At 45.8% G+C, this 15,906-nt stretch overlaps 1 protein-coding gene across 1 annotated transcript in view; it reads left to right on the plus strand.

Moving 5' to 3' along the window:
• The window catches only part of LOC137915927 (plectin-like), a 31,635-nt gene extending 17,154 nt beyond the window's left edge, over nt 1-14,481 (plus strand). Inside the window, exons 30-32 of the mRNA XM_068759049.1 lie at nt 57-155; nt 2,033-5,380; nt 6,843-14,481. Of these exons, the coding sequence (XP_068615150.1) occupies nt 57-155; nt 2,033-5,380; nt 6,843-13,052 (9,657 nt within the window). The 3' untranslated portion in view covers nt 13,053-14,481. The remainder of the gene's footprint in view (nt 1-56; nt 156-2,032; nt 5,381-6,842) is intronic.
• Nucleotides 14,482-15,906: the final 1,425 nt, after the last annotated feature.

Here is a 15,906-nt window from a genome sequence, read left to right on the forward strand (position 1 = left end):
GCATTAATAAATGATACTAGACGATTAATAACCGTGTACCAATGCATTTATTGCAGTATGTTAATCTGAGAACATGCTACATTGAGTTGATGACGCTCACCAGCCAGTACATCAAGTTCATCACAGAAACGCAGCGCCGCCTGCAGGACGATGAGGTAATTGCATACAAGCTGTGCTAAAAAGCCACTAACCCCAAACAAAAACCATCCTGACGCGCTAACTTGCCTGATGTATGGGAAATAATTTGTCATCACTAACCTTTAAATGTTGGCACCAAAAAAAAAAATATTTAGCCAATTTTGAGCCCCCAAAACTGTCGAGGCTGATTGGACAGTGAACAGTGGTCGTTCAGGACATCACATCTCCACGACGACAGTGTCCGTCTCTCATTCCCGACACTGTTTAGTCAAACCCTGCCACACAGTCTGCACAAACGACTGCTGCCACCCGAAATCCAGGCACGCCTTCCAACCGCTTTGCGGCTTCTGCAGCCATTTTTTGATTTAGCGTCTGCTTAATTTCTCCTTGGAATCACCAACACTTGTGATTCGAGGGTTTTCCCGTTTGGCCACCTGCCCCCTCTGACATATGATTTATCAAACTGCCTTGCCTTTCGCTTTCACCCGTCTCTACTCCTCTAACCTTTTCTTTGTGTTTGATCCTTTTGATCGGCTCCGCCAGTGCTTTGACACGATGACTATTATACACACGCTTAAGGGATGAATTAACCCCAAAGCACAAGGTATTTGAAAGAGGACCCTCAAATTGCATGTCATTGATCGCTCCATCGTGGATTGAAGGAAAGGTTCAGGATTTTTTGGGGGGGAGACCTTTCAGACTTGATCAGATCTTTGAGAACCAGCCATCAGCTGCCTGCAGGAACTTTAGCTTTGCTCATGTTACAGTCAACCTTTAATGACATTTGCAGGGCATGCACTTCTATTTTCTGAACACAAAGATGAACAGAGGAGCACTTACGATAATAACTAAGGGTTACTTTCATTATCAACTCACCTATTGATCTAAACCCAAAGAACAAAGAGGAGCAGCGAATCGTCTCATCTGAAACACCGTTTCACTATTTCTGCTCCATAGACGATGATAATCAAACATCAGTCGTCATAATAAGCTGTCATTATTTTTCCTTGCTAAAGTACTGTGTTCTTCATCACTGACTTCCAGCAGCGAGTACAGGAGACCGGAGCAGATGTACCAGGAGTAGAAACCAATTCAAGCGTGTAAAATACGTTGGGGATCAATATGACGGGCTCCTAAAGTCTTGAACCTTTCCTGCAGGTGTCTCTGACCGCTATTATTACATCACCCATTCTTACCATCTGCTGTCATTCGGTCACCTTGATCTTGGATTTAAGACTTGTCACCTTATCCATGTTTCCTACGTGTTACATCACATCACGCCGTGTTTGCCGCATCACTTTGCTATTCTTCATGCTGAAGGTAATCTGGTTTAATCCCAACTCGTGAGACAATCACTTGTAATTAGATTATCGGGCTGTATTTTTTCCTACTGCATCCTGCCTGCTGCTAATTATTTCCTGCTGCTATTCTTTCCACTTCTTTTAATTCTCATTTTCGACTAAAGGCCGCTTTATTCTGAGAATGCAAATGGAGACTGAATTATGCAGCAACGTTCCTCGACAAATTTGGAAGTATGATAGCGACACGCAGCTTTACAACACTTCTGTCGCTGCTGCGTACGTGTAACAAACTCACAATATACAATATTGATTGGGCATAATATTTTGGATTTAATGCAACCTGATTAATTCAAATAACTGCATGACAGTCAAGTGGAGTGTCGTGGTGTGCTGTTTTGTGAGATATGGTGTCTTTCTGTGTGCCAAACATGAACAAAACATGACAAGCATTTCCCAATACTTCTCTCCAGTTGTAGATTATTAGCAGTAAAACATTTTCGTGTGCCTACATGTTTTTATAGCTGTTCTTGTGATGAAGTTTAATTGAATGGACGTTTTCTCACTTTGCTTCCTCTTTGCTTCTACGAATGCAGAAAATGTCTGAAAAGCTAAAGGAAGACGAGAGGAGAAGGATGGCGGCGATACAAGCCGAGTTAGACAGGCAAAAAGAGCTGGCCGAGGCTCAAGCCAAGTCTGTGGCCGAAGCAGAGCAAGCGGCAAAGGAGCTGAAGCTAAAGATGAAAGAAGAAGCCAGCAAGAGGCAAGGTGTTGCAGTGGAGGCCGAGAAGCAGAAGCAGAACTTGGAGCAGGAGCTGCATCATCTGAAGAGCCTGTCTGAGCAGGAGATCAAGGCTAAGAACCAGCAACTGGAGGGGGCCCTAATGAGCCGTACCAAGATAGAGGAGGAAATCCACATCATTCGACTCCAGCTAGAGAAAACCATCGGGCAAAAGTCCACGGCTGAGGTCGAGCTGCAGTCGCTCAGAGACAAAGCCGGTGAGGCCGAGAAGCTCCGGAAAGCTGCTCAGGAGGAGGCGGAAAGACTCCGGCAGCAGGTGGCTGATGAGAGTCAGAAGAAGAAGAATGCTGAAGATGAGCTGAAACGCAAATCCGAGGCTGAAAAAGAGGCCGCTAGGCAGAAGCAGAAAGCCATTGATGACCTGCAGAACTTCAAGAGGCAGGCCGAGGAGGCAGAAAGGCGCATGAGACAAGCTGAGGAGGAGAAACTGAGGCACATCCAGGTTGTGGAGGAGGTGGCGCAGAAGTCTGCTGCCACACAATTGCAAACACAATCCATGTCATTCAATGAAAAGTCAACCAAACTGGAGGAATCCCTTAAGAGGGAGCAAAACACCGTCCTGGAGTTGCAGGAGGAAGCCGAGAGACTCAGGAAGCAACAGGAGGAAGCGAACAAAGCCAGGGATCAAGCCGAGAAAGAGCTTGAATCGTGGAGACAGAAAGCCAACGAGGCTCTCCGCTTGAGGCTACAAGCTGAAGAGGAAGCGCAGAAGAAGAGCCGAGCGCAAGAGGAAGCGGAGAAACAAAAAGTGGGAGCGGAGCAAGATGCCAGGAAACGAGCTAAAGCTGAAGATGCTGCTCTCCAGCAGAAGGAGAATGCCGAAAAAGAGCTGGAAAAACAGAGGAAATTTGCAGAGCAAGTTGCTCAACAAAAACTTTCTGCTGAACAGGAATGTATAAGACTGAAGTCTGACTTTGATCATGCTGCACAGCAGAGGGCGCTGTTGGAAAATGAGCTCCAGCGTCTCAAAGCTGAAGCAAATGCCGCTCAGAACCAGAGGAAGCAGCTGGAAGATGAGCTGGCCAAAGTCAGAAGTGAAATGGACGCTCTCCTCCAGACGAAGATCCAAGCTGAAAAGCAGACCTTGTCCAACACGGAAAAGAACAAGCAGCTCCTTGATTCCGAAGCTTTGAAAATGAAGCAGCTCGCTGAGGAAGCAGCACGACTGCGAGCCGTCGCTGAGGAAGCGAAGAAACAGCGGCAGCTTGCAAAGGACGAAGCAACTCAGCAGAGAGCCGAGGCCGAAAGCATGCTTCAAGAGAAGCTGGCAGCCATCAACGAGGCGACTCGTCTGAAGACTGAAGCTGAGCTTGCTCTGAAAGCCCAAGAAGCAGAAAATGAGCGGCTGAAAAGAAAAGCTGAGGAAGAAGCTTATCAGAGGAAGCTGCTGGAGGATCAAGCTGCTCAGCACAAACAGGACATAGAAGAGAAGATCACGCACCTGAAGAGCTCTTCTGACAAAGAGCTGGACAGACAGAGGACAGTTGTGGAAGAAACTCTCAGGCAGAAGAAATTGGTGGAGGAAGAAATTCACATCATTAAGATCAACTTTGAGAAGGCATCAAAAGGAAAGTCAGATTTGGAGCAGGAATTAAAGAAATTGAAGGGCATTGCAGAGGAAACGCAAAAAAGCAAACGCAAAGCCGAAGAAGAGGCTGAGAGAGTGAAGAAGCTTGCTGCAGAGGAAGAGAAGAAACGGAAAGAATCTGAGGAGAAGGTGAAGAGGATCACGGCAGCGGAAGAGGAGGCAGCGCGGCAATGCAAAGCCGCTCAGGAGGAAGTTGAACGGCTCAAGAAAAAGGCCGATGACGCAAACAAACAGAAAGAAAAGGCCGCAAAGGAAGCAGAGAAGCAAGCCATCCTGGCCAAAGAGGCAGCGCAGAAGTGCAGTGCTGCTGAGCAGAAGGCCAAAGACGTTCTGAGCAAGAATAAAGAAGGCACGCTCGCTCAGGAAAAGATGAAAGAAGAGTATGAACGCGCTAAGAAACTTGCACAAGAAGCCGAGAAAGCTAAAGGTTTAGCGACGAAAGAGGCTGCGTCGCTCCGTCAAAAGGCAGAGGAGGCTGAGAAACAGAAAAAGGCTGCAGAAGCGGAAGCTTCAACACAAGCCAAAGCTCAAAAAGACGCGGAAAGACTAAAGAGAGAGGCCGAGGAAGAGGCCTCAAAGAGAGCAGCAGCAGAGGCAGCAGCCATAAAACAAAAGAAACAGGCTGACGAGCAGATGGTCAAGCACAAGAAGGAGGCGGAGCAAGCGCTCAAGCAGAAGTCTGTGGTCGAAAAGGAGCTCTCGGTGGTTAAGCTGCAGCTGGATGCGACGGACAGACATAAAGCTGCGTTGGATGAGGAGCTGCAGCGAGTCAAGGGCGAGGTCAACGACGCTGTCAGGCAAAAGGCGCAGGTGGAGGACGAACTGTCCCGAGTGAAGCTCCAAATGGACGCGCTGCTGAAACTCAAGCTGAAGATTGAGGAAGAAAACCGCTCTCTGATGAGGAAAGACAAAGATAACACTCAGAAGTTACTTGCAGAGGAAGCTGAGAAGATGAAGAGCTTGGCGCAGGACGCCGCCAGACTGAGCGTGGCGGCCGAAGAGGCGGCGAGGCAGCGGCAGACGGCAGAGTCTGACTTGGCTGAACAGAGGGCGCTTTCAGAGAAAATGTTAAAAGAGAACACGCAAGCCATCCAAGAGGCTACAAAACTAAGAGCGGAAGCAGAGGAGCTGCTGAAGCAAAAGAAACAGGCGCAGGAAAAGGCCCAGAAACTGCTCGAGGACAAAGAACAGATCCAGGAGCGCCTCGATAAGGAGACAGAAGGCTTCCAAAAGTCGTTAGAGGCCGAGCGAAAGAGGCAGCTTGACGTTTCGGCTGAGGCAGAGAAGTTGAAATTGAGGGTGAAGGAGCTCAGCGACGCTCACGCCAAAGCGGAGAAGGAGGCAAAGAAATTCAAGACGCAGGCGGACGAAGCAAAAGCACGTCTTGAGGACACAGAAAAGGAAGCTGCAGAGACTGTTGTCCAAAAGTTGGAGACGCAGAGGCTGCAGAGCTCCAGAGAAGCCGATGACCTGAAGGATGCCCTCGCTGACCTTGAACAACAGAGGGAGAAACTGAAAAGGGAGGCAGAGGATCTGCACCAGAAATCCAAAGAGGTATTTCCAGCTCCTTCACATGACTGACTGAGTTCATACACGTATAATATGTACAAATATTTAACCCTTTAAAGCCCGCCCCATGAAGTAATCGTCAGAATTAAGGGAACCTTCTGACAAATTTGTCTAAAAAAACATAATTTTTTATATGTGCTCTAATTTATGTGCTCTAATTTCTAAGATATACTGTAAGGCTACCGGAGCATTGGAAAAAAAAAAAAAAAAACATTTGCATACGTATAGGCCTTTTATACTGTACATATGCTGGTATACGTAGCCAGTAGCTGTGTTTACATGGACAAAATGTATTTAATCCGATCAGAGTTCGGAGTAAAATTATGATCGGATGCACTGTGTTCATGGACCCTAAAATATTGATCCGATTAGGACTTGCGTGTTCCTGCATCACACTTTCGATCGGAATAAATTACTTTGACATGCGCAATTTTTACCAAATATAAAGGAAATAGTAGAAGAAGAAGCCGTAGCGACTTTCGTTGAAAAGAAAACATCGCTCCGCCCTTTTCTGCTTGAAACGTCAGCGTTATTTCACGCATTTTTCCCGTTTCCGCTGTTACTTTCCTCCTTTATTATCTCCGGCAACATGTTTGTCTCAGTGATCTGCTTTAACTAGCTTCCGGGAATAACAGAAGCGCGTATAGCTGACGTCTGATAGCTGATCTCGTGATCGGAATCGGATGTTACCTCCCGATCAGGACTCGGATATATATGGATCGTTATTTTCATTATTTTTATCAGATCAGGAGTTACGCTGTGGGGCAGAGTGAGACCTCTCTAATCCAGACAGAAACTGCAGCGCATGCGTAGTACTAGTAGCGCGAGTACGTGTGCGCTGTGGAAGTATTCTGAAGTGGATGAGAAAAACTTGAGGTGCTGTTCATTTTATTGTAAATATTCATATATAATAGTCCAAGTCCAAAGTGGAAAAACTATTTTATTTATGACTTGAATGTTCGAGCTACGCCACAGAACTGCTCTGTTTAAGAGTTAAATGTGGAATAAGATCAATAGAATAAAAAATAATGGACATCCTAGATCCGCTTCTTCTCTCGTCTTTATTTTTTTTATGTATTAAAGAACTATCGGATCAGGACTCGGTATCGGTTCAAAATCAAATGACTCCGGCGCAAATAAACCTGATCAGGACATCCCGATCAGATTCCTTGTTGATAAACACATACTTTTGAATTTCGTAAAGCCCGTCATTGTTAAACGAGTGCGGTGCTAAGTGAGGACCATCTGTCTTGGTTACGGAGTCGTGTTAGACAGAGCCGGTTGGAGGCGGTAGCTTTATTATAGCGTGCTGAGATGAGAAGCAGTGCTCTTCCACAATGAGTGAACTTTGAATATTCTTTCAAATGTACCCGCAGTAATAATAAGATATTTCCTAAAAGACATTTGACTGATTTTTTTTTGTTTTTGCTTTCTTTTTCCCAAATAGATGGCAAATGCCCAACAAGAGCAAATTGAGCAGCAGAAGGCCGTCCTTCAGCTGTCCTTCGTCACAGAGAAGGAGCTGCTGTTAAAAAGAGAAAAGGCTGTTGAAGACGAGAAAAAGACGCTTCAGAAGCAGTTTGAGGACGAAGTGAACAAGGCCAAGGCTTTCAAAGAGGAGCAAGATCACCGACAGAAGAAAATGGAGGACGAGAGGAAGAAACTTCAGGCCATTATGGATGAAGCTGTAAAGAAACAAAGGGAGGCTGAAGCGGAGATGAATAGCAAGGAGAAAGAGATGGATGCGATTGAAAAGAAGAGGCTGGAGCAAGAAAAACTGCTGGGAGAGGAAAACAAAAAGCTCAGAGAGAAGCTTCGCAATCTGGAGGTTGCCTCCAAACAGGGTGCATCCAAAATGAAGGAAAGTGAGGTCCAGACCGATGAGGTTCCCGAGGAGAAAGTAGTTGCCGCGGCGACGGTGGGAACAACAAAGAAAGTTTTCAACGGCTCGGTTGAAGTAGACGCAGCTAAGAAAGGTGGAGAATCCCCTTTAGCGTTTGACGGCCTTAGAGAGAGGGTTCCTGCTGCGAGGCTCCTTGACATTGGCGTTCTCACCAAAAAGGAATTTGATAAATTGAAAAAGGGAAGGGTTTCCGTGCATGTCCTTGAAAAGACAGACAAAGTTAAGTCACATTTAAAGGGTCGGAACTGCATCGGCGGTGTCTTGACTCCATCTAAAGAGAAAATGAGCGTCTATCAGGCTATGGTAAACAACAAGATAACGCCTGACGTTGCCACAATGCTCCTGGAAGCTCAAGCTGCTTCTGGTCATCTTGTAGATCCGGTGAAAAATAAGCTCCTCTCTGTGGATGAAGCTGTTAAAGATGAGTTAATAGGCCCTGAGATCCATGACAGGTTGCTTTCTGCAGAGCGAGCAGCCACTGGCTTCAAAGATCCCTACACTGGAGCCAAAATCTCTCTCTTTGAGGCCATGAAGAAGGGACTTATCGAAAAGGAACAGGCCACCAAATTCCTCGATGTCCAGCTTGCGACAGGTGGCATCATTGACCCCGTCAATAGTCACAGAGCACCGCTTCAGACTGCCTACAAGCAGGGTCAGTTCGATGCAGACATGAACAAGAAACTCACAGATCCCAGTCAAGATTGCAGATTGTTTGTTGACCCAAGCACTCAGGAGCGACTCACGTACCAGCAGTTACTGGAGAAATGCACCAAAGATGCAGAGACAGGACTGCTGGTGCTACCGGTAACAGAGCAAGCCGCTCCGGGCGAGAGGGCGTACACAGATCTCGAGATTAAAGAAGTATTCAGGAAGTCCACCGTCGATGTGCCTTTCGGAAAGTTCAAAGGTAAAATTGTCACCATTTGGGAGGTCATAAATTCTGAATATTTCACAGAAGAGCAAAGAAGGGAGCTGATACGCCAGTACAAGACAGGGAAGATCACGGTAGAGAAGATCATTAAGATTGTCATCACTGTTGTGGAAGACAAGGAGAAAAGTAATGAAAATGTGTTCAGTGGCTTGAAGGCCTCGGTCTCTGCCAGCGAACTCTTGGAGTCCAAGGTCATAAACAAAGACTTGTTCAACAAGTTGAGCAATGGCAAAATAACAGCCAAAGAGATCTCTGAGATGAAGCCGGTGAAGTCGGCTCTGCAAGGAACACCGAGCATTGCTGGACTGCTGAATGAACAAACCAATGAAAAGATGCCATTTTATCAAGCGATGAAGAAAGAATTGCTTTCACCAGAAACGGCAATCAGCCTCCTTGAAGCTCAGGCAGCAACCGGTTTTGTCATCGATCCTGTTAAAAACGAGAAGGTCCCTGTCGATGAAGCCGTTAAGTCGGGTCTCGTGGGGCCAGAACTGCACGAGCGCCTTCTGTCGGCAGAGAACGCTGTCAGCGGCTACAAAGACCCGTATTCAGGGAAGAAGGTGTCTCTCTTTGAAGCAATTAACAAAGGTCTAATAAAGAGAGACCACGGAATTCGTCTGCTTGAGGCACAACTCGCAACGGGCGGAATTGTTGACCCCATTAAAAGTTATCGTGTCCCACATGAAGTTGCTTGCAAGCGTGGCTACTTTGATGAGGAAATCAACAAGACCTTGAACACAAACACTGACGAAACTAAAGTCTTCCATGATCCGAACTCGCGAGACGATCGGTCAACTTACTCGCAGCTCCTGAGCAACTGCGTCACAGACAAAGAAACCGGACTCCCTTTGCTTTCCCTTTCAAAGAAAGCTGCAAAGCCCAAAGAAGAGAAACAGATTACAGAGTCTAAAACAAAAGAGGATTTGAATACGTCAACTATGGAGCTGGAGTACGGCCCTCTCAAAGGAAGACAAGTCACAGTTTGGGAGATAATACATTCTGAATACATTTCAGAGGAGCAAAGAATCGAGCTGATTCGCCAGTACAGAAGTGGTCGCGTGACAATTGAAAAGTTGATCAAGATTGTGATAACAATGGTCGATGAAAAAGGGAGCAAAGCAAAGGAAGAGGCTTCTTTTGAAGGCCTGAGGGCACCAGTCACTGCCCGCTCTTTGCTTGATTCCGACATCATTGATAAAGATACATTCGACCAACTGCAACAGGGTAAAAAGACACCGAAAGAAGTAAGTCAAACTGAAAAAGTACAGAAATATTTGCAGGGCACAGACCGCATTGATGGCATCATTGTGGCTGATTCGAATGAGAAATTAAGCATATACGAAGCTATGAAAAATGATGTTTTGCAACACAACACTGGACTTGCGCTCCTCGAGGCCCAAGCTGGAACTGGTTCCATAACTGATCCCGTCAAAAATCGGAAATACTCTGTGGACGACGCTGTGAAGGTTGGAGTTGTTGGCCCAGAGCTTCATGAGAGACTTCTCACAGCAGAAAAAGCTGTGTTGGGATACAGAGATCCTTATACAGGCAATACGATTTCCCTATTCCAAGCCATGAGGAAACAGCTTGTTCTGAGGGAGCATGCTATTCCACTCCTGGATGCTCAGTTCAGCACAGGGGGGCTCGTTGATCCAGTCAGTAGCCACCGTGTGCCCAATGATGTGGCCATTCAACGTGGTTATTTCAATAAACAGATGTCCGCTGCCTTCAATGAACCCTCGGGTGACGTGAAAGGCTTCACCGACCCCAACACCGATGCGATTGTCACTTACAAGCAGCTGGTGGAGAAATGCACAAGAGATCCCAACTCTGGTCTGTGCTACCTGCCTCTGTCAAAGGTTGAAACTCCAGCCTCTGTGGAAAAATCGTACCAGTACACAGAGGAGCAAGCCCAAGCAGCTCTGACTGACACTCAGATTGAAATCCCTCACAAGAGCTTTGCAGGACAGACCACAACTATTTGGGAAGTCATGAACTCAAACATACTTCCAGACGAAGAGAAACGTCGCCTCATGGACCAGTATCGTTTGGGGCTGATCACCAAGGAAAGAATGCTAATCATCATCATTGAAATCATTGAGCATAGTGAGACGCTGGTGTCAGAGCAAAGCATGTCATGTGATGTAATAAGAAGAAGAGTTACTATTGAGGAGCTCTACAGTGCTCGCATTATTGATTTGCACACGTACAACCTCTTGAAACAAGAAAAGATGACAATTCGTGAGGTAATGGAGATGCCATCAGTAAAGCAGCACCTCTTTGGTACGGGTTGCATCGCTGGAATTGTGTCAGACAGTACTCCAAAGATCAGCATTTACCGAGCGATGAAGAGTGGACAAATTAAGCCGGAAGTTGCCTTGCCTCTCTTGGAAGCCCAAGCAGCAACAGGATTCATGGTTGATCCAGTGAAAGATGAGCTTCTAACTGTTGACGAAGCCGTACGTAAGGGGCTTGTTGGGCCAGAACTCCATGACAAACTTCTGTCTGCAGAAAGGGCTGTTACAGGTTACAAGGATCCCTACAGTGGGAAGGTGATTTCTCTCTTCCAGGCGATGAAAAAAGGCCTCGTTCCAGAGGATTACGCCTTGAGGCTTCTGGAGGCCCAGGTCGCCACTGGCGGATTAATGGATCCTGAATACTACTTCCATCTGCCCACGGATGTTGCCATGCGGCGTGGGTACATCAACAGTGAGACACTTGACAGAATATCCCAACCCACTGGGGACGTGCGAGGTTACACCAATCCGGCCACAGAAGAAACGCAGTCCTACGCCCAGCTCCTGAGAAGTTGCAGAGTTGATAAAGAAAGCGGATTACGGCTGCTGTCACTGGCAGACAGAAGACTTCTCTTCAAGGGTCTCAGAAAGCAAATCACTGTCGAGGAGCTGCTTCGCTCGCAGATTATCAACCAAAAGACCTACAATGAACTCACTGAGGGCGCCATTACAGTGGAGGAGGTCAGCAGAGATGTGAAAAAATACCTTGAGGGTAGCAGCTGCATCGCCGGTGTGTATGTAGAATCTGGCAAGGACCGCTTGTCTATTTACCAAGCAATGAAGAAGAACATGATCCGACCAGGGACTGCCTTTGAGCTCCTTGAGGCTCAGGCTGCCACAGGATTTATAATTGACCCCATTAAGAATCTGAAACTGAATGTCACCGAGGCCGTTAAGCAGGGTGTTGTAGGCCCGGAATTCAAAGATAAGCTCCACTCAGCTGAACGAGCTGTTACGGGATACAAAGACCCTTACTCTGGTAAGGTCATCTCATTATTCCAGGCGATGAAAAGGGACTTAATTTTGAAAGATCACGGCATTCGTCTTCTAGAGGCTCAGATTGCCACTGGTGGAATCATAGATCCGCAGGAAAGCCACCGCTTGCCGGTGGAAACGGCGTATGAGCGTGGCCTCTTTGATGAGGAAATGAATGAAATCCTCACTGACCCATCCGATGACACCAAGGGCTTCTTTGACCCCAACACCGAGGAGAATCTCACCTACCTGCAGCTGATGGAGCGGTGCATGACGGACCCAGAAACAGGCCTTGCTCTGCTGCTGTTGAAAGAGAAGAAGCGCGAGAGAAAGACATCTTCTAAGTCTTCCGTTCGCAAGCGTCGAGTCGTCATCGTCGACCCCGAGACGGGCAAAGAGATGTCCGTGTACGAAGCGTACCAGAAGGGGCTCATTGACCACCAGACCTATCTGGAGCTTGCAGAGCAGGAATGCGAGTGGGAAGAGATTACCAGCACGTCCTCCGATGGAGTTGTGAAATCTATGATTATTGACAGAAGGTCTGGCCGGCAGTATGACATTGACGATGCAATCTCAAGGGGCCTTATTGATAAGTCTGCTCTGGATCAGTATCGTGCTGGAACGCTGTCCATTACAGAGTTTGCAGACATGCTGTCTGGAAACATGAGCGGTGTAAGATCCCGTTCTTCCTCCTTCGGCTCCTCTTCCTCTTACACCAATAGCCCAGTGCCTACTATAAAAGTGCCTGCCAGCACATGGGATGACCCGACAGAGGAATGTGGCCCAGTGGCTGGAATCTTAGACACAGAGACCCTGGAGAAGGTGTCGGTCACAGAGGCGATGCACAGAAACCTTGTGGACAATATCACAGGGCAAAGACTGCTGGAAGCTCAGGCCTGCACCGGAGGCATTATTGATCCAACCACTGGCGAGAAATTCACCGTTGCAGATGCAATGAACAAAGGGCTTGTGGATAAAATCATGTTGGACCGCATCAGTCTAGCCCAGAAGGCTTACAATGGTTTTGAGGATCCCAGAACCAAAACCAAAATGTCAGCAGCCCAAGCTCTGAAGAAAGGTTGGCTCTATTATGAGGCTGGCCAGCGATTCCTCGAGGTCCAGTATCTCACTGGTGGATTAATTGAACCAGATGCTACCAGCAGAGTCTCCGTAGACGAGGCTGTGAAGAAAGGCACCTTGGATGCTCGCACTGCGCAGAAGTTACGCGACGTTAGTGCGTACGCAAAATACCTCACATGCCCCAAAACCAAGCTTAAAATCTCGTACAAGGATGCCATGGAAAGAAGCATGACAGAGGAGGGGACTGGTCTGCGGCTCCTCGAAGCATCGTCTCAGTCGAGCAAAGGTCTCTACAGCCCCTATAGCATCAGCGGATCAGGCTCTGCTACCGGGTCACGATCAGGCTCAAGAAGTGGTTCAAAATCGGGCTCCAGAAGAGGCAGCTTCGACGCCACGGGATCAAGTTTCACAACAACCTTCTCTTCCTCTTCCTCTTCCTTCAGCTCGCCAAGCTACGGCCGCCGATACTGAAGCGATGGGAAGCGAGGGAATGTTTCCTTGAAGGCAGCGATACGCTGAAAACGCCTAATGGAACAAAGACTACATGTGTTCTGCTCTGCATGTGGTTGTTCCACGACCTTTAATATTTCATTTGAGTTGAATCATTTTGTTTATTGTGTATTTCACATATGTTTTTAGTTATGCATCTGATGACCGTACTGGAAGCAGCAAATACATTAGCTCATACTTATACTCATACTCAGTATCAATACCAAAAGTTTCATTTCATTCATTTGATAGTCGTTGTTGTTGTTGTTGTTTTTTTTGCTTTTTGAAGGTTATCATAATCCCTTGCTGTTTAACAAATGCATTATATTTACAACATTGCGTGTTAACTGAAACTCTCCGTTACCGCTTGCCTGACTCAGAAAGAATGGGTGTACATGTTTTTATTTCAGAGTGTTAAAAAGATAAAGAAGAATAACACTTTGCAGAGCAGAATAAGAAATCTTCCCAAACATGGAACATGGAGAGCTTTTGCTTCGTGAAAGCCAAACTTCAAGATCTTTCCTGTCCCTGCCACACTGCCACATTTATTCAGCCGTCATCTACTCCATTCCCAGATTTGGATCCTGAAACTTTACACTTGAGAGTCACAGCAACAGGTCCCCACAGACGTCTTCCAGAGAGCCACACGGCTGTAATCAATGAATTTACGCAGCGCAGCACACAACCAACACGTCTTACAATAGTTCAGCAGAATTCTTTCAAAGCTGTGGACCATTTATAAAGTCGCACCTTGGCTTAAACAAATGCAAAATGCCTCACCCATGCTTTATAAGTGCCTGCAAAATGCTCTTAACCACTTAAGTAGGATGTTGTGTATTATAGGATGGTGCAGTGATTACACTGTAAATGGAAGGACGAGGCTACCAGTAAAGGTATGATTACTGTCATCAGGTGAGACTGAATGTCACAACGTACCTGCAAAATAAATGGTCATTTCAGTGACAAATATGACTACAAAACATTTACACAATTTGAATATATTTTCCCCAAGTAAAAAATGTATGTACTGTAAATTAATGACTATGGAGAACACTATTGCTAAAGGCCATTAATGAACATTTCTTTGAGAAAGATCTTTAAGTTTTGCCACTCAGTGTTTATATTTTCCACCATATAAACTTGTTCTGATTTCAATTCTCCTTTATAAAGCAACTACCGTGTATCTTTTTATTTTCTTGTTCTATTTCTGCTTTGCATGATTTACTAACATCTGAAAAGGTGCAAAGATGAAATGGTATCCAACAAAGCATTTGTTTGATTGCGATTCAAAATGTTCGAAGGATGTATTGTAATGAGGGTTATCAAGCCTTGGTTAAAATAGTGTATTTATAGCAAATTGGTGAAAGCTATTTTATTGTAACACCCTGTCGCTATGTAAATAAAAATGGAAATGAAATGTGTCTGTGTTATTTTTTGGCATTTATTCTTATTTTTCGCTGCCACGAAGAAATCACACACTTGATAGTGGATCCGAGATCAGCAACTTTCTGCAGAATCAATAGCTACAGCCAGTCATCTTCAGATTGGCTCAAAAACACTGGAATGGGTTTCCATGGCAGCGGCATCCGCGTCTCAAATCACCAAATGCAATGCAAAGCGTCGGATGCAGAAGCTGTTAGAGCTGCAAAGGGTGATCCAGCGTCAGTGATTTGATTGGACAGGTTAATCTGGTTTATTAGGAGTCTACTTGCTATGTGATATTTACTCTTCATACCACGCTATATTTATGAAATTGAGCATTATAACATTTTCCCCAATGGCTCCCATTCAAACAAATATAGGAGTGACATCTGATTTGAAATATTTTAGATTTTCATAACTTCTTGACCATTCAGAAATATAGCAGTTATTTATTCATCTATTGGGCGGCTTTGTCTGTTACTGGGTCGCAGGTCGTGCTGGGGCCTATCCCAGCAGTCAACGGGCGAGAGGTGGGGTACACCCTGGACAAGCCGCCAGTTCATTGCAAGGCCACTCAGAATTTAGTGCAACCAATTCACCTGATTTGCATGTTTTTGGTGGTGGGAGAACCCGGAGAGAACCCACGCACACTCGGGGAGGACATGCTAACGCACAGAGTCGGATTCAAACCTGTGACCTTGCTGTGAGGCAACAGCGCTCACCACTGCACCACCGTGCTGCCCAATACTGCAGTTAAAATAATCGGGAACATTTTATAATAGGTCAGACATTTGTCTTGCAACATTTCAGAATATAGAAAAATTAATTACTGTTAGTAGTACGTAGGAACTGAATGCATTTAGGACACTTCTGTACAATTTTAGGGGGACTATGTACTTAATTCAGTATTTCCATTTTATGCTGCTTTTAACTTTTGTACTAATTTCAAAGGGAAAACTTGGGCTTGTAACTCCACTTCATCTTTTCATGATTTCATTTACTTGTAATGTTTTTGCAGCAGTGAGTACTAGTACAGCAGGATTTAGTTACACATACTGTAGCTAAAGAACTGGTCTGATGTCTTGGACTCGTGTTTTGGATGCATATGAGTTGCAGGGCGATGAACTGGCGGCTTGTCCTGGGTGTGCCCTACCACTCGCCCATAGACTGCTGAGATAGGCTCCAGCAATACCCGCGACCCGGATTTCGGATAAGCGGCCGGAAAAACGAATGAATAAATTAATGAGTTGTAAATTGTTCAGATGGTTTTTAATTTCTGTCATTGCTCAAATGTCAAATAAGTCACAAAAAGATAAATGATCAAATTCTATCATTAATACTGTATTGTATTGACAATAGAATAATTACTGAGCATAATGACAATTATATAAAAGAGAGTGGGCACTTTAACTTT

The sequence above is a fragment of the Brachionichthys hirsutus genome, unplaced genomic scaffold (genome assembly GCF_040956055.1).
Source record: "Brachionichthys hirsutus isolate HB-005 unplaced genomic scaffold, CSIRO-AGI_Bhir_v1 contig_559, whole genome shotgun sequence".
NCBI lineage: Eukaryota > Metazoa > Chordata > Actinopteri > Lophiiformes > Brachionichthyidae > Brachionichthys > Brachionichthys hirsutus.